Source organism: Hoplias malabaricus, chromosome 14 (genome assembly GCF_029633855.1).
Source record: "Hoplias malabaricus isolate fHopMal1 chromosome 14, fHopMal1.hap1, whole genome shotgun sequence".
Classification (NCBI taxonomy): domain Eukaryota; kingdom Metazoa; phylum Chordata; class Actinopteri; order Characiformes; family Erythrinidae; genus Hoplias; species Hoplias malabaricus.
The window spans coordinates 11,173,786-11,192,102 of record NC_089813.1 but is presented as its reverse complement, the minus strand read 5'-3'; the positions used below and the strand labels follow the sequence as shown (position 1 = coordinate 11,192,102).

General features: G+C 38.8%; 1 protein-coding gene across 1 annotated transcript in view; it reads left to right on the top strand.

Moving 5' to 3' along the window:
• Positions 1–18,317, top strand: part of LOC136666029 (probable G-protein coupled receptor 153) — a 55,031-nt gene that overhangs the window by 24,447 nt on the left and 12,267 nt on the right. The window contains exons 3-4 of the mRNA XM_066643982.1: positions 11,597–12,026; positions 17,590–17,779. Coding sequence (XP_066500079.1) covers positions 11,597–12,026; positions 17,590–17,779 — 620 coding nt within the window. The remainder of the gene's footprint in view (positions 1–11,596; positions 12,027–17,589; positions 17,780–18,317) is intronic.

The following is an 18,317-nucleotide window of genomic DNA, read 5'->3' as shown; positions in this document are numbered from 1 at the left end:
TATGCTTTGAAACATGAAGAACATCATTTAATCTAATTGTTATATTGGAAAAACTGAGGGAAAGTGTCTTTTTTTCCAGAATATAAACCCTTCCAAATAATAAGATGAATATATTTTGGGTTTCAATAGGGGTCCTGCTCACTGCCTCCTTCAGGAGTTTAGGTACAGCTCTAATCTACTGTCCATTAGTAGTGTTATAGTTTTTAACAGTTCATAAACATGCCACAAACTACATAAGTCTGTTGGGACTAATTACGACGAAAGTAACTCGTTGTACGTAAGCCTGTTCTTTCCATAGGAGACTGCTCAATGATTGTTCTAAAAGTGCAACAGTTGAGGGAGATATCGTCTCAGTATGTGCCTTTGCAGCAGGCAGATATCACATCTATACTAAAAGCTGGTTATGCTATGGTCAGTGGGGGACCTAGCTTATGTGGCACTTTCGGACAAATGAGGAAGAAACAGTGAGTCGACTCGAGCCATTTTAGACCAAAAACTCCTCACGCTCCTCACTCTTTCACATAGTCTTGTGACACAGTGTCAGATACTGCTGTGGAAGATAGTTCTCTTTTTAGCATGTCTAAAATTAATATAGAGTATGGTTCTGGAGAAATCCGCTTTTTACCACTGTATTTTGGTGCTTTCTTAAGGCTTTAAACTGTAATGAGTATTACACAGTGTATAATGTTATATACGTCAGCAGCCAATTTATGGCTTGAGCTACCAAAGATCAAAATCTCACAGCGCTAAAGCAGCTACAATCCAGCATGGCTTTAAATGATGCAAGAATTTTCTCTCTGTGTGCTTTTATTGCTAGAAAATCTTTATCAAACAGACTTCAGGACATGGGGGAATGCAGTGTTTCTGAGAATCTTATCAGCTTTTTAAGGTCCTAATCATACAAGATCACTGCAGTGGGCTCTACTCAAAGCTTGGCGACCAAATTAATGATTCAAATACACCATATCCACAAAGAAGAAGAAGCTTCTATTGGTTTTATAAATTTATAATCCCCCTATATACAAACACACCTCCCAATTCCAGTGCAAAAATAAATGACCATAAATAAAACAGAACCTTCCATCACTCCTTATTTACAATGGTGCCTCTTATTCACACAAACACCCAGTGCAAATATAAACTAGCAAACATATAGAACTTTTTCAAATATTCTCCTCATAGCTTTAGTGCAGAAATAAACTACCCCCAAAATACAGTGCTTTTACAGCAGTGGGGGGTGGGTTCCTGCATTCAGAGTTTTGCTCATTTATTCACTTTCTCAGAGGAACGTGTCTCTGCTCTCGCTTTTCCAGTTTCAGACATTGCAGTAGTGCCAAACCTATATTTATGTGATGCTTTTGCCAGAGTGACTTGTTAATTAATGCTAGAGACAGTCCCCATGGAAAAGCAGGGGTTAAGCGTATTGCTTCCAGGCACAATAGTGTTAAATATCAGCTGGAGTCAAACATGACCTCATGAATTAAACCCCGACCTCATGATGACCACTGTGATGCTCCAAATTTCCTGACCGTGGCCTCAAGACAAGAAATTGATTTAATTTGAACCATGCAGTGCTTTAATATGAGAGCGCTCCAGGCTGCATTTGCTTTTAGCTGTTCATTAACTATGCGTTAACACTGTCTTATTTTCTGGGAACTCATGAACACACTTTGTACATTGTAGAAATCTATCGGCAAGTCTTTTTTATTGACGGAATACTTAATGGTGATATATCAGTGTGGTAGCTAAGTTTGCTGTGGACACTTTGTTCGGTTCCATATTAAAAGTAAGAGTGCTGATGTAATCCTAGACAACATAGTACAACAGTATAGTCCCATATCATTCCTTTATTGTTACTGTACAACCATGTGTGATCTCCATAGAGGGTGTGGCTCTAATAACGGCAGCACTTAATAATGCATTAACCTCAGTGTATAACTCATTTGGTCCAAAACCCTGGCCCAGGCAATTATATCCCAATATATATGTCCCAATAATTACATAACAGAGCTAATCACATTCCATGAGATGACTGCGGTTATTATAAGTTTACGTCTTAGCAAACAGGAAAGCTAATCCATGCAAGTAAAATAAAGCAGAAAGCTAATTTATTAATAAATGGTATGATTATTACAAAAATATGGATCTAACTTACTACTGCTGTTGCCTGTTTATAAAGGACAGCAGTGAGCAATACTTGTTTATTTGATGTTTGTTAATAACATGTTTAGAGGGCAGCAGTGAGTAATGTTTATGTGATAGATATTGATGGCGCCTAGAGGGTGGTGGTGAACAACATTTTTTCTTTGACAATTATTAATAAGACTTTTAGAGGACAGCACTGAGTAATATTTGTTAAGTAGATGTTTATTAATGACAATTTTAGAGGGAAGCACTGAGTAATATTTGTTTACTAGATGTTTATTAATGACAACTTTAGAGGGAAGCACTGAGTAATATTTGTTTACTAGATGTTTATTAATGACAACTTTAGAGGGAAGCACTGAGTAATATTTGTTTACTAGATGTTTATTAATGACAACTTTAGAGGACAGCACTGAGTAATATTTGTTTACTAGATGTTTATTAATGACAACTTTAGAGGGAAGCACTGAGTAATATTTGTTTACTAGATGTTTATTAATGACAACTTTAGAGGACAGCACTGAGTAATATTTGTTTACTAGATGTTTATTAATGACAACTTTAGAGGGAAGCACTGAGTAATATTTGTTTACTAGATGTTTATTAATGACAACTTTAGAAGGCAGCACTGAGTAATATTTGTTTACTAGATGTTTATTAATGACACCTTTAGAGGACAGCACTGAGTAATATTTGTTTACTAGATGTTTATTAATGACACCTTTAGAGGACAGCACTGAGTAATATTTGTTTACTAGATGTTTATTAATGACACCTTTAGAGGACAGCACTGAGTAATATTTGTTTACTAGATGTTTATTAATGACACCTTTAGAGGACAGCACTGAGTAATATTTGTTTACTAGATGTTTATTAATGACAACTTTAGAGGGAAGCACTGAGTAATATTTGTTTACTAGATGTTTATTAATGACAACTTTAGAGGGAAGCACTGAGTAATATTTGTTTACTAGATGTTTATTAATGACAACTTTAGAGGGAAGCACTGAGTAATATTTGTTTACTAGATGTTTATTAATGACAACTTTAGAGGGAAGCACTGAGTAATATTTGTTTACTAGATATTTATTAATGACAACTTTAGAGGGAAGCACTGAGTAATATTTGTTTACTAGATGTTTATTCACACTTTTAGAGGGCAGCACTGAGTAATATTTGTTTACTAGATGTTTATTAATGACAACTTTAGAGGACAGCACTGAGTAATATTTGTTTACTAGATGTTTATTAATGTCAACTTTAGAGGACAGCACTGATTAATATTTGTTTACTAGATGTTTATTAATGACAACTTTAGAGGGAAGCACTGAGTAATATTTGTTTACTAGATGTTTATTAATGACAACTTTAGAGGGCAGCACTGAGTAATATTTGTTTACTAGATGTTTATTAATGACACCTTTAGAGGACAGCACTGAGTAATATTTGTTTACTAGATGTTTATTAATGACAACTTTAGAGGGAAGCACTGAGTAATATTTGTTTACTAGATGTTTATTAATGACAACCTTAGAGGGAAGCACTGAGTAATATTTGTTTACTAGATGTTTATTAATGACAACTTTAGAGGGAAGCACTGAGTAATATTTGTTTACTAGATGTTTATTAATGACAACTTTAGAGGGAAGCACTGAGTAATATTTGTTTACTAGATGTTTGTTAATGACAACTTTAGAGGGAAGCACTGAGTAATATTTGTTTACTAGATGTTTATTCACACTTTTAGAGGGCAGTGGCGAGTAATATTTGTTTACTAGATGTTTATTAATGACACCTTTAGAGAGCAGTTGTGAGTAAAGTTTATTTATGATCAGCTAAGTGATCAGCGAATTGCAGAGGAATTGTGAAGTGGTGCGTTAATTGTACTTAATTTTTCACAAGTGGTGATGAAAAGGTACAGGGTTTGTGAAGTCTGTAATGCGGATAAATTTTTAACTCTTGCTAGATACATTACTTATGTAGTGTGCTACATTTAGTTGCATGCATCTCTGTGGAGATACACATACAACTGAATGACTGTGCCCACAGTGGGTGCACTTTAAAATGGCTAAATTCACAGCTATATCGGGTGTAAAAAATGTTTGGACACACCGTCTACCTGTAATTTGGGAATCCAAATATCGCATTGTTTTAAAAATTATTTTGAAACCTAAGGTCTCTTTGAAATCACTGACCTCATTCACAGAGGCAAATACGGCCAGCATTTGTCTGTGATTTATGTAGAATACTTCTTCTTTTTTCTCCCCTTTTGTGTTCTTTTGCCAATAATCAATCTTGAAATCATTTTTTCCAGTGAAACACTTCTGATTAAGGCCAAGGCTCCACAGCGCTTAACTGTATCATGCTCTGGGGTTAGTCAGGGGTAATCCTATTAATCACTGAAATTTTGGTCAGATCACCATGACATATTCAGGTAACCCAGTTTAGCCCTTTTTTGCTCTGTGCTGTTAAAAAAAAAGGTCTGTCTGCCCTGCATGACGAGGCAAAGCGGACAGAGCTACCTCCCCTTCAGAATAACTATTTATCGATGGCTTTTAATCTCCTTTTTTTAGCCTGTAGTGTGGTTATTAATCTGCTTCCAGCTCTGCCTTGTTCCTCTCATCACAAAAATGCCTTGTGGAATAATTTACAGATTAAGGAATTTCTGGAGCACAACGATGAAAAAAAAAACAACAGCAGGCATATGTGCTTATAAAATGCCATTAAACAAATAAGGACAAATAAACCTCTGTGTGTGTGTGTGTGTGTGTGTGTGTGTGTGCACTGCCGTCAGCTTCCTGAGAAATAAATCACAAATGCAGCATAAATAACAAAGTAAATATCACGAAATGTGTGCTCATACTTTTCTTCAGAGATGAAGGTTAACAACATGATATTTGCTCCATTTTCTATAGTAGCAGCCCCCTGTCTTCTGAAAATGCTTTACCATACATGTTGGATTGTTGTGAGAATTTGATGGCACTCAGCTGCAAAAACATTACAAAGGTTATGGCATGGAAAAAAGATGATTTCTAATTCAGTCTCTCACTACCTAATGATACCTAATAGCTAATGTACATCGTATATTAAATAGCATAGCATTTAAACATTTTAGTTGAACTGAGCTGTGGTGGAACATCTCAACATGAAAAAAAAAGTCTTGTGTGTCCTCTCTCTGGTAACAGACACGTTTGCATATTTGAGCTATTAGCACCAGCATTTGATACTCGTGTTGAGCAGTGTCAGCACATGGTCACTGTTCAGTCCACCCATGTGTTCCCAAACAGTTCCCAAAAGGTGTGGATGATTTGTTCTAGCTTCAACTTGCTATCTCTGCTCTGTGTGCCATTACAGCGAGGAAAACTGAGTACAAACTGATTCAGCTGAAGCAAACTATTTGAACTTCATGCAGTTTTAACTAGTATGTGGTGTCAACAATCTGGGCTGGTGTTATATCAAACTAGACATTAAATGGTTACTGTTAAAGTGTAAATCACGGTAAAATTCCTAACAGTTATCACATATGTAAATATATATTATAGTCATGTGATACAATTAAATATCATTAAAAGGTCAATTTAGGCCACCTGTCACGCCCTTGTCCTGTCGTGTCTGTTTTCCCTGCCATGTGCTCTCTTGGCACATGGCTCTGTTTGTTATTGTCCATGTCTCCGTCTCCATGTTCCTCATCGTCAGTGTTATTTGTATCCTGCCCCTTCATTATCTGTTCCAGGTGTCCGTTGTCTATGTTAGGTATTTAAGTCCCCATTTTTTACTTCCTGGTTGTTGGTCATTCGTTTCTCAGTCATCGTGTTGCTTGGTGTAGTCTGTCTGTCTGTCTCTACTAGCATTAGTTTAGTTTCCTTCTGTTTGTTTCCCAGGTCATGTTTCTCAGTCTAGTCGGTCCATCTCTGCTGTTCTTCGTTTAGTCCACTTTTGTTTTGTAATCTTAGTCTGTCTTAGTTTTGTTATATTTTGTAAATAAAAGTCTTTTGTGTTTTAGCGTTTGCGTCCGCCTCCGTCAGTCCGCCCCACGAGCCTGACACCACCATATTTGTGATATTAAATTGTCACATTTTTTCCATGTCATTATCATTCTATTCCAAAAGTTAATTTCAACGTGTTTCCAAAAAAAATGTAAAAGTAATGTTAGCCGTTTCCTAGACCACAATAATGTCCAAAATCTTGAAAATCTTGAAAAGCTTGACAGCTCAAAAAGATGAAAACAAAATTAACTCAATTGTCACCTCCACTGAGAAGCACATTGCACATTTCTGGATGATCATCCAAATTACATTCAGTGTTGTAAATAAAAATACAATGTGATTGAAGCCTTGTGTTAAGAGACGCTAGGAGGCTAACGCTAGATGCTGTTTCTCTGGCTCAAGCCAGCTCAAGTATGATCATATACGTGTTATGATCAGATTCACTCTGCTGAAACTTTGTTTTTTTGTATACATTTGCACATCCACATTAAAGAAAAATGTCTGCATGTCACTCAAATCTGTGAGATTCATTGTAAAGAAACACTGAAGAGCACTGTGGGGACTGCATGCCCAGCCTACCGTGCATTGAAGTTATCTCAAATAAACTTTCCTTGTCCACTTTATTATTCAGTAGTATGTATTAGCTGTTCCTAATATTTTTGAACACAGGAAATGAATAATGGTGGTTTTGGTCATCGCTGTCAATGGAATTTGTGTTCATGGTCTTGGTCCAGACACACCTTCTGAACCTCTCTTGCATAAATACGGGCCGCCTGAGGACATGTCCACAGACATAACACTCACCAATATGTTTCCGAATGCCACAGCACCTCAAGCTGTGTATACAGCCTCGAACACCAAACCCAGACCTGGGGACATTTGCTGAGTTTAGCTGTGACTGGATGAAGGATGGAAGGAGGACAGAGGAGGGAATACCTTTCCGAGAAAATCAACAGTGGCACCAAATGATTTTTTTTTTTAAATAACTGTAGCCTATATTCAGGACATAATTCAATTAAAAACTCAAACAAACAAACAAACAAACAAACGGGCAGGCAGTATATTACATACATTTTTCCATCACCTAAGCTTCTCAGTAGAGCCCTTTCCACCTTAAATAGTGCAGTGGTTCCATTATTGGTAACAGGAACCACACTACTGCACCATTTAAAGTGAAGTGGAAAATTGTACTTTGGAAATTTAAAGTTAACGTTAGCCTCATTATTTATTCGTATTATTTTTGTAATACTGTGTCTGACAGGTGGGCTTCTGTTCTGTTGTGTTCTGTGTATTGAGCATAATGGGGTGTTTTTAAGGTGGTCTCTAACCTGTAATGGAGAACATGTTGATCTTTGGTCTTGGTCATTTTAATTATAGAAATTTATAGTTGCAAAAATTCCTCTGCATCTCTAATTCACCTCTTTATTTGCGCAGGCATCTGCTGCTTTAATATAGGCTGTGAGTTTCTGCTGCACTGGAATTTGCAGACATGAAATATAAATGGTTCCTGTGCTCTGGAAACAAATGTTTCAACATCTGTTCTCGTCAGACCATAACACCAGGGTGCTCTTTCTGTGCGCTCCTTTTCCTCTTTCTACGTCTCTCCATTGCTCTTTCAGTCTTTCACTTTTCCCTCTTTGGTGTCCTCACACTTGCTTTTTCATTCCCTCACTACTCTCTCTGTATCTCATCACTCTCCCTTTTTGCCTCTCTCTCTCTCTCTCTCTCTCTCTCTCTCTCTCTCACCCTGCTCTCTGCTTTCTGTGCTTTTATCTCATTTTACTTACACCTGATTTAAAATAAAGGACTCAAATGTCGCTCGCTCACCCCTTCTCTCTCTTTGTCCCTCTTTTTCCCCTCACTATCTCTCCATCTCTCTCCCTCCTCTCTTTCTCTCACTTTCCTCATTCTCTCTCCCTGCCGCCACCCCCCTCCCCCCACACTCTGTGAAATGACGTAAGTCTCTGGTGGGGTCCTGAGGCGTTTGAGGAAAGGCTAGCGTTATGACTCTGAGCGCCCAGAGACCTATTTCTTTCTGCTCTTGCTTCCTCCTGGCTCTCCCCCAGCTGCTTAAAGGAGCAATCCAGCATTTGTCATCCTAGTTATGATCTACCATTTGTATCTTAATGTTTTAATGTTGATTCTCACAGACAGTAGTGCTGGAAAAGAGTATTGATTATTAGCTGCTTTTTGATTTCACTTGGGATTTAATGCTGTTAATATTTGCTTTTCTTTTCTTTATTTGTTGTTAGAAATTTTGATGGATTCAGCTGGCTAAAACCCCCTTCTCCAACTCCCCTCCCCATAATTTAGCCTGTTCTTAGCCAACAGACATTGATCGGCTGATATAACCAAGACCGATGATATCTTTTCAATCTTGTCAATGTTAGTCACAGATACACATGTATTTCACTGTACAGCAGTGATGTGTTGTATTACTGCATCCCTAATTTTTTGGTGGGGTGGTGTTCCAGAGTCCTGGAGTTGTAGGTTGGAGCCTCCGCTCCGGGTGACTGTCTGTGGAGAGTTTGCTGTGTTCTCCCTGTGTTCGTGTGGGTTTCCTCCAGGTGCTCCAGTTTCCTCCCATGGTCCAAAAACAAACATTTGTAGGTGGATTGGTGACTCAAAAGTGTCCATAAGTGTGAGTGAATGTGTGAGTATGTGTTGCCCTGTGAAGGACTGGCGCCCCCTCCAGGGTGTGTTCTCTCCTAACACTCAGAGATTTGGGTTAGGCTCCGGACTCACCACAACCCTCAATAAGCAATTGCAGGCCATAAATGAATCAATATTTATTTATTTATTTAGATATCTGTAGCATATCCACATATCTTTTCCTCTAGAAAACTTCCCATGTCTGAAATAATGTACATAGGTGACTGCATATTTGCTTATTTTTTTACTATTCTAATACTGCAATAACCCATTAATTTGTTTTCTTTGTGTGTTTTGAATTAAGAGGTTTTCTGTACTTGGAAAACTATGGAAATGATTGCTGCTGGTAACTGAGCCTGTTTGTGGTAAATGTTGGGTTGGTGTACTACACTGTAGTGGTTAACACCACTGCCATCCACGTTGTAGACTTGGGTTCAGCTCCGTCCTTGGGGAAGAATGCCATAGTATGCATTTGCTTACCCGTGTGAGTAAATCACTGTATAAAACACTGCATCTGCATTAGATCATCTGCTATAGGCTCTGACTGAATTGTCGGCCTAAACTACAGATGTGTCCGTGTAAAGAAGAGATTAGATTCTTCATATAAACGTGGAGGAGGCTATGTTCTCCTCCTCCTCCTTTCCTCCTCTCTCAAATCCTTTTGACAGATGAGGAGTTCCGGGGTATGAGTCAAGACCTCGGCCCTGTCCTTTCTATCTCTCTTTGTTGTCCTCCTCCATCAGCAGTGTCAGCCTTAGCTCTTTGACTTGGGTGAAGGCAGGGGAGAGGCTGAAGGACAGGAGACAAATAGAAGAAGAAAGGAGAAAGTGAGAGAGAGAGAGAGAGAGAGAGAGAGAGAGAGAGAGAGAGAGAGAGAGAGAGAGAGAGAGAAGGAATGGGCCTTGAGGAGGAAGTGTGTATTACTCGACAGGTTTCAGAGTGCACAGCAAAATGCTTGGCCTAGAAACCCTCCTTGAAACCAGCCTCAAATTAGAAACAGACTACAATATATCCCTCTCTAGGACCTCAGAGAAGGCCTAAAGGATTTCTGTGGGGGGAAAGTTCCTTTCATTATTCTTACCTGCTTCATCCTGATCAAACTGTGGTGAAGCAGAAGTCTACATGAAACCACTTGGCAAGATTTAGTTCCTCGTCTCTTCTGATTTTCTGGAACCGCTTCATCCTGTTCAGGGTCAATGTAAACAACACCCCAGTCAGAGTGGGGATCAAACCGGAGAGCTCCCAATGATAGGGCCATCATTTAGACTGCTGGGCCACATGGGAGCCAAGACTTAGTTCCTTTCTATTACATAAGAGTCAGTCTTGAGCACAGCCAGGCCCTAACATAGGAAACGTGGGGGTATTTAACAATTTAACAATTCTTAGAATGCTTTTCTATGACCTTACGAGTTGTATGTACTATTTACACTGTAAACTGGGAATATTGTATTCCCTCTTACCCTTAAAGATAACGTTTACAATTTTGGGGAAACGCAGCTCTAAGCTCTGCATTTTTTAAGGTGGAACGGTATGTTTGAGGGAAAATAAAAGCTGTTGTTTGTACGTGGCTGAAATTGAACTTGTCTGTAAATGTTTATTCACTGTTTGTATCACCACAGAAACTCGTTGGTAACTCGAGCTGTTTAGTTTTGTAGCACTTTTGTTAATGTAGAGTTTGGAGACATTTCTACCTTAAGGTACCAGAAACAGCAAACATAAGCCAATATTACCCACCTATGGAGCAGGAGTAGAACAATCCTCTATTTGCATTGTCTAAAACAACGATACCTGTGCAGAGAGAGAGAGAGAGAGAGAGAGAAACTAGCATATCAGGCTGAGCTAGTTTGTTTTTTTAATTCATTTACAGACAATGGGGCTTCGTAAACACATTAGACTGATTTTAAACACAGAGCTGAAACTAGCTAATGGTGAGGAAACACTTATATTTTATATAAAGTGTTTTTTAATAACAATCGTGAGCTACGACATTAAGTGTACAGATATCTGTATGCTTAGCATAGCATTTAGCATTTAAATTGGTAAATCATGTCTAACAGATAGTGTAAAACTTACAATATTTTATTGAGAATAACAAAATAATATATTGTTAAGATAATTGGCCATATATCGTTATTGGGGTCATTAGAGACCCCAATAAATTATTAAATTATAATTATTATAGTTAATATTATAGAAAATATAATATTATAGAATATAGAATATTCCTTTGACCACAGACATAGTCAGCTAAGATTTTAGGAGACTTTAATAGTTTAATGGGTGACTATAGTTTCTTTAGTTTAGCGAAGCTAATGCAGCTAACAAATAATGTACATTAATAACTACCAGTTACAGTAATATTAACTGCATGCCTCGGTCAGAACACATTTGACTTAAATGAAAGTTGTCTAGTAAGCTCACCATTTACATGCCATGGTACATCTTATAGGGAGACTTCTAAACACCACAAAGCTTGTGAGAAATTCAGAGGCTTAGTCCCATATCACTCCATACTACCTGTTTATTGCACTACGCTAGTCATGAAATTACTGAATCTAGATCTTAATAATGCGTAATATTTTTCTAATACAACATCATTTACATTTATTCACATGAAGGAATCTTAAAATCTAGTGCTATCTGTATGTATACGTTGTAGTTTTAACAAAATCTCCACTAAAAAATGCAGTTTTCTTGTGGAAATGTGATTTTAAGACTTAATCTTTGATTGTCTATTATCCTTTTGTCATTTATTATATGTTTGTAGTTCTACTAACCACTCACCAACCCTTCTTATTCCTGCGTCCCTCCAGGTTGAGCAACACAAAGAAGCAGGCCGTCCACACGGTTATGGGCATCTGGATGGTGTCCTTCATTCTGTCCACTCTGCCGGCCGTGGGCTGGCACGACACCAGCGAGCGCTTCTACGCCCACGACTGCCGCTTCATTGTGACGGAGATTGGCCTGGGCTTTGGCGTCTGTTTCTTGCTGCTGATCAGCGGCAGCGTGGCCATGGGGGTTATCTGCATCGGCATCGCCCTCTTCCAGACCTTCTCCATCCAGACCGGACACAATGTGGACAAGAACAAGTTTAATGTGCCTACCATAGTTGTGGAAGATGCACAGGGCAAGCGTCGCTCATCCATTGATGGCTCCGAGCCAATCAAGACCTCCCTGCAGATCACCTACCTGATCAGCGGCATCGTTTTCATCTACGATTTCCTCACCGGATTCCCCATTCTGGTGAGTCTCAGGCATGGTTTCAGGGCTCAGGTTGTGAGGCAATTCCCCAAAAACCTTACATCATGCCCCACTAAACCCACAACTCTTTACACACTCTGTACTGGTGATATATAAGGCTCCTCACCGCCTTAACTCAGAAACCAATTTCGTGATATAAGCACTTCATTTCTGCATACAAAATCAGGAACGAGGCGGGTAGGGGTGCACAGTAGTGTGCTAAACAATCAGCTTATTTCCAAAAAGTGGGTGTTCTAGCTTACCCCATTTTACAAGCCTCTCTGGTTTTCTCCTTTAAGCCAGTGATAAATGGACTTGGCCAGCTGGCTGATACTTATTTTCCTGCTTATGTTATTAAATAATATCCAAAATTACAGTCATAAATAAACAGAAGGTCCCTATTTTGTGTTTTATATTATATTAGTTACACACATATAAACCCTGTATAGCTCTTTGGTATTTATGAATGCTTTATGGTTGTCTGCCCATGCATTCGTCTATACACAAAAACAAATTATGTATGTGCTGTAAATATTTTATGGTGTTTCGGTGCATAGACCTGAAGCAAAACTCTCAGCAATGATATGCGTAAAACTCTGTGGCGCCTCACTGTGCCACTGTAAAAAAACAACAACAACAAACCCACAAAAGAAAACATTTCTCCAAAATAAGGCTAAAAGAAATAAATCTTAATTTTGAATGTAAGTTAATGTAAAGGTTAAAGATTAATGTAAATATGTAAAAAAGAATTGGGCTCATTTCTTCAGTGTGTCTTTCTTCATTTTTCCATCGTGACACACACTCAGAGCAGCGGGCAGCCATCCCCAGCGCCCGGGGTGCAGTTCTGAGTTCTAGGCCTTGCTCAAGGGCACCTCAGCCATGGATTGAGGGAGAAGGACAGTGCTGTTCCTTCACCCCAACTGCCCCCAATTTTCCAGCAGGTAGTGGGGATAGAACCAACTATACCAGAGTCCTAAGCCGTCTTCTCTAGCCATCCACAGTTCCTACAATGGTTAGGTTGACTGTGTGTGTGATGTATAATATTCCACTGCGTACTGGTCTGGACCCTCACTCTCTATAAGTGGGTAGGTTGACCCTGCTCCTCTCATTAGCAGTACAATGCTAGCCAGCATTTGTAATCTGCACAGCTACCGTTCTCCTCCAGTATAGCTGCCCTCACTCTCAAGTTTGATGGCATTGTACATGACCGGGTTGGTATAAGTCAACAGGTGAATGTGAATTGACATTTCCTTATTGGGCCATTAAACACCATTATACTGCAACCCTACCCACCATACTGGGGATGAGATATTGTCCCTGACCCCTGACTTTTATAGGCTACAGAAAGGCTTTGCTGCGTTATTTTGGGGTTATTACACTGGTATCTTAAGGACAGTCTGTTCAGATGTGTGGCATCTCTGCTGTATGGAGAAGATTGATGTGCTGTGATAAATAGGGATGAGTTTGTCCCTGACTCTGACCATTTAGAGACACTGCCAAAGCTTCCATCTGCTGTGGAAGTAGCCAGGGCTTGTGCACTTAAACTTTAAACTTTAATGACCGACTTTCCACTTCCCACTTCCACACTTGTCAGCAGTAGAGGAGTCACACTTAGATCAGTGGGGCACTTTTTCCCAAGAGGGAGAAAAGAGGAGAAAGAGGCAGGAGAAATAGACAGAGAGAGAGAGAGGGAGAGAGAGAGACAGAGAGAGAGAGACAGAGAGAGTGAGAGAGAGAGGGAAAGAGAGAGAGAGAGAGAGAGGGAGAGAGAGACAGAGAGAGAGAGACAGAAAGAGAGAGGGATAGAGAGAGACAGGGGGAGAGAGAGACAGAGAGAGAGAGAGACAGAAAGAGAGAGAGGGAGAGAGAGAGACAGAGAGGGAGAGAGAGACAGAGAGAGAGAGAGAACATTCATATGTAAGTGGCAAAAATACCGGACATTAAGTTAAATGTTGGCAACGTTAAAAAAAGTGGTTTGCTCTTAATTAGAAAAGTGTTGTTCCCAGCGGAGGATGAAAATGCTTATGTGGACTTTATTATTATTAAATGAAAGTTTGCATTTAACCTCATGTAGAGCTCTAAGTGGGTCAGGCTACGAGACAGAGAGAGAGACAGAGAGAGAGAGAGAGAGAGAGAGAGAGACAGAGAGAGAGAGAGAGAGAGAGAGAGAGAGAGAGAGAGACAGAGAGACAGAGAGAGATCCCATATGTTGGAAAAATCACATTTTTAAAACAAAACAAACTTGTGTAATATATAAACACTAGTTTAAAAAAATAAAGTTCACTTCCAAGTCCAAAAGACCCATAAATCCATATTACATAAGTCTTTATTGGGCTTGCTGCCCTTCTTCAATTCTAGGAACAGAGCATGACCTTAGGCTCATGTGCAGCTGCTTTGACTATTTCAGATTTTTCAATTAGGCCCTTGCATACCATTCTACAGCAGTATTTACCCAATATACTGTCCATTTTTAATAGTCTGCCACATATACGCTGATCCATGAGCCCCAAATCTGGAACTGATTGTACGCTTGTTCCAGCGGAACCAACTTCCAAAGGCCCACACAGATGTAATGTATGTGTATGTAATGAACCTCCACAGTGTGTCCACAGAGCTGTTGAATGCTGGACTAATGACTTCAAGCTGGAGCAGATTTACTGCATGCACTGACTCACTGGATGCTGCCTCAGAAAAATGAAGGCTCTTAAATGGTTTCTGGCTTGAATCTATCGTTCTAGGAAAAATATTTTTGGTAGTACTCATCTGCCTCAAGCAATGTGTCTGTAGGACTGCACTATGACAAGGAGAATTAAACTATATTCTGTGGGCTGTACAGTTTGATGCAAAACACTTATCAGAACTCAGGCAGGAAAAGGTATTGCCAATTAACTGCATTAATGTTAATGTAGAAACATTTGTTGAACATCTCTTTATTCATCAGTCTGTGAATTTGAGATTTACCACATATTTACACATTTACCAGCACCTCTGAAATATATAAATATATATAAATATGTCATGCTGAACAAATTCAGAAATATAATATGCAGGTGTGTTCTCTCCAGAGTTCATACATCCCGCTCCAGTTGTGTCAGAGCTTGTCTGATTATCCAATTCTCCTACTAACATTCATTCAATATTTAACATGCTCCTGTTTGTCTTTCATTTCTCTACCTCTGTAACAACACAGACGTGTCCTTCTGTTCTGCTCTTGCTTTAAAGGAGCTATCAGTCATTTTCTGCAGTGATTCTTTTTCTTCTTATGAAATAGTCATTATACTGACACCTCGTGGCTCGTATGTGTCAGATCTGAAACGTGGTCGCCCCATTTGAGGGACCTGCTCTATGATGCATAAATGTCTTTATTCAGGATAAACAAATATTTTTATTCTAGGGGAAATATGTAAATACCACACTTTTAAATAGTATTTGCTACATTTTAGTAGAAGAAAATTACACTGTCATTAACTCAATATCACATTATTTCATAATTCTTTATATATGTACCATGAAATCACACTTCAGGCTTGAAATGTGTCAGAAGTTTCAACAGAGAGGTTATATCTGGAGTACGTAGACTTGTGTCAGGGCATCCACAAGGCCCTACTTCTCTTTCCTTTAATGAAATAATGAGCTATTTAAATGCATTGACAACTATATTACATCACACTTCATTTATGATGGCTTTTATGGAGAGTGCGTTGAACGCTAGCTTGCAGCCCACCTGAGTGCCCTTTTGAGTATACTTCATGGCAATATACTATACATAGTTAGGAGTATGTATTATGAAATGTTGTGGTAACTAATGGGGTGAAATGGATGCTAGAAGGCAATCTTGTATAACTGGCTGAACTAGGCCTTGCTAGAATTTGAATGGCTGTGCTAATATTAGCATAGCATTAGCATAGATTTAAGCAGAGAAGCTGAAATGAAGCTCAGGCCAGGCCACTAGGGTTCTTCCCAGTGCTGTATTTTACCTACCAAAATTATGCTAATAAATAACAAGGGAATCGTCACAGACTGGATAGGAATAATAAAAGCCCTAATGAAAGTGAAAAACAAAACAGCTTGGCCAGCTCAGCTTAAACAGTTGACTAGCATATAGTTTAACTGCTCTGGCAGCATAACCAAACAAGCTAGTTGATGAGCATGAGTAGCATAACCAGCACAATCAGATAAATCATCCTGTACATTTCCTAATCTACCAAGCTGGGGGGTGGACATATCTGATGGTCTACCAGACTTACCGATATTTTGACTAGCACAGTATATTTTTGACTTGACCAGCTAGTTGTCCAGTACGCCAACCAGACCATCAAAGTTCTGATTACTCTGAAACCTGCTACCAGCAAAGGATGGTTTTAGCTGGGTTTTTCAGCAGGGAGACTAAGGATTTAGGAACCAGATTTTCTCATGACCTTTTCTGCATTTTGGCTGCTCCAGGTCCAGATCAACAATCTAATATCCTTGGATTTTCTGGCTCAAATATGATCATGTAGAACAGCATGGGCAGCACGATGTACATCTGTTTATATAAATAACTAAAGTTATGGCTTTAGGACATTTTTCTGCAGTCTGGTGTCTCTGTTGTCATTGGCAAGCACTAATTGGCTAAATATTGGTATTGTTTTGGGGTTTCTGGCTCTTGAGTTTTCTTTCATTCAGTACAGCTATATGGCTTTCTAATACTGAATCTGAAATAGTGTGATGGTGAGAGCCCAAGGCTAACTCTGTGCTAAATAAAGGTATACAATTATATTGAGTGTTTTTTGCTTAACCCTAACAAAGACATGTTCCTTTATTATACATAAAGTTTTTGATTGTTTCACCTAAACATGCTATTCTATATAGGATGAAGATAGCTAGAGTGCTAATCTGTAACTCAGTGTTACATGCTAACACAAACATCAGATTAGCAAACAATGGCTTGGTTAGACATCATGATAACTGCCAAATAAGACAGCATTTAGACTATTAATAGTTTACTGTATAAATTAAGTTGAACTCAGATAGCTGAAAATTGTACATTGTATCTTATTGTTACAACTTGATCTATGAATGATACCAAATCCTTGAAATGGACAAGAATGTTACACAATACAACAACATGCTAAGTGCTACATTCCTCAGAATGGAGCTAAAATCACTATGTAAAACTGTTTTGCTGGACCGCCAGCCGGTCGGCCTAGAAGAGGCATATGCGCTTATTATCTGACTGACTGATACCTAATGTTGAAACGTGCATGCACAAGTAGGAACTTTTAATTCAGCTGTATTTCACAGAGAGATCTTAGGGTGGTGCCATTTCACCGTCTGTTGTTAGTTCAGCCACATTTCACATTACAGTTTGTGAACTAAATTTGGACCCGTTCTGTGGTGATCAGAGGTTCTATTTTCCCTGAATAAGTACTCTTTTTGGGACCTATAAAATAAATTTCAATTTTACTGAGAACAATGCTAAACACTTAAATTAAACAAAATGTTCATTTTTTCACTAAAGTCATATGCTACTTGTGATGGTCCACACAAAAATAATGCTGATGTGATCTGGTCACTTCTTTTTCAGGTGGTGAGCTTTGCGAGCCTGAAATATGACCGCTCCTACAGCTGGATGGTGCTGTGTGTGCTCTGGTGCTCCATAGCTCAGTCCATCCTGCTGCCCATGTTCCTCTGGGCCTGTGACCGGTATAGAGCGGATGTTAAGATGGTGTGGGAGAAGTGTGTGGCCATAATGTCTAATGACGACGTGGATGAAGGTAAGAAGAATAAGGACAAAGGCACAGAAAAGGATGGATTAGGGGAAGTTTCCTCTTTCATGTTTGGAATCTTTTTATGTCGAATTGGGTCATTCATCAGAAGGCATTCACTGTAAATCCAAAAAATGAATTTGTGCTGAAACTAGAGGAAGGGTTCATTTAAGAAGTGCTAGACCTGTCTTTGGGACAGCCAATGATTAGACTCATTGGATTTATTATGTGACCTAGTTTTTCTTCAGAGAGGATATTAGGACCAAAAAAAATCCTCCTTGAAATAATGACAACTGCACTTTCCCTGTCTTATTGGAACAGTGTGTAGAGGTATTAAACAGGCAGTGACTTTTCCTGAGGTACTTTCAAAGACAAACTTTTGTAGAATATAACAATTTACAGAATGAAATGTATGGTATCAATTGAACTAAATGGTTGCAAATTGATAGCAATTTTCATCTGTCAAACTAATGTCTATAAATGTAAATATACATTTTACTATAGTATTTGGTGTGTGATTTCTTTCCAGATTCAGTCAGCTGTAATA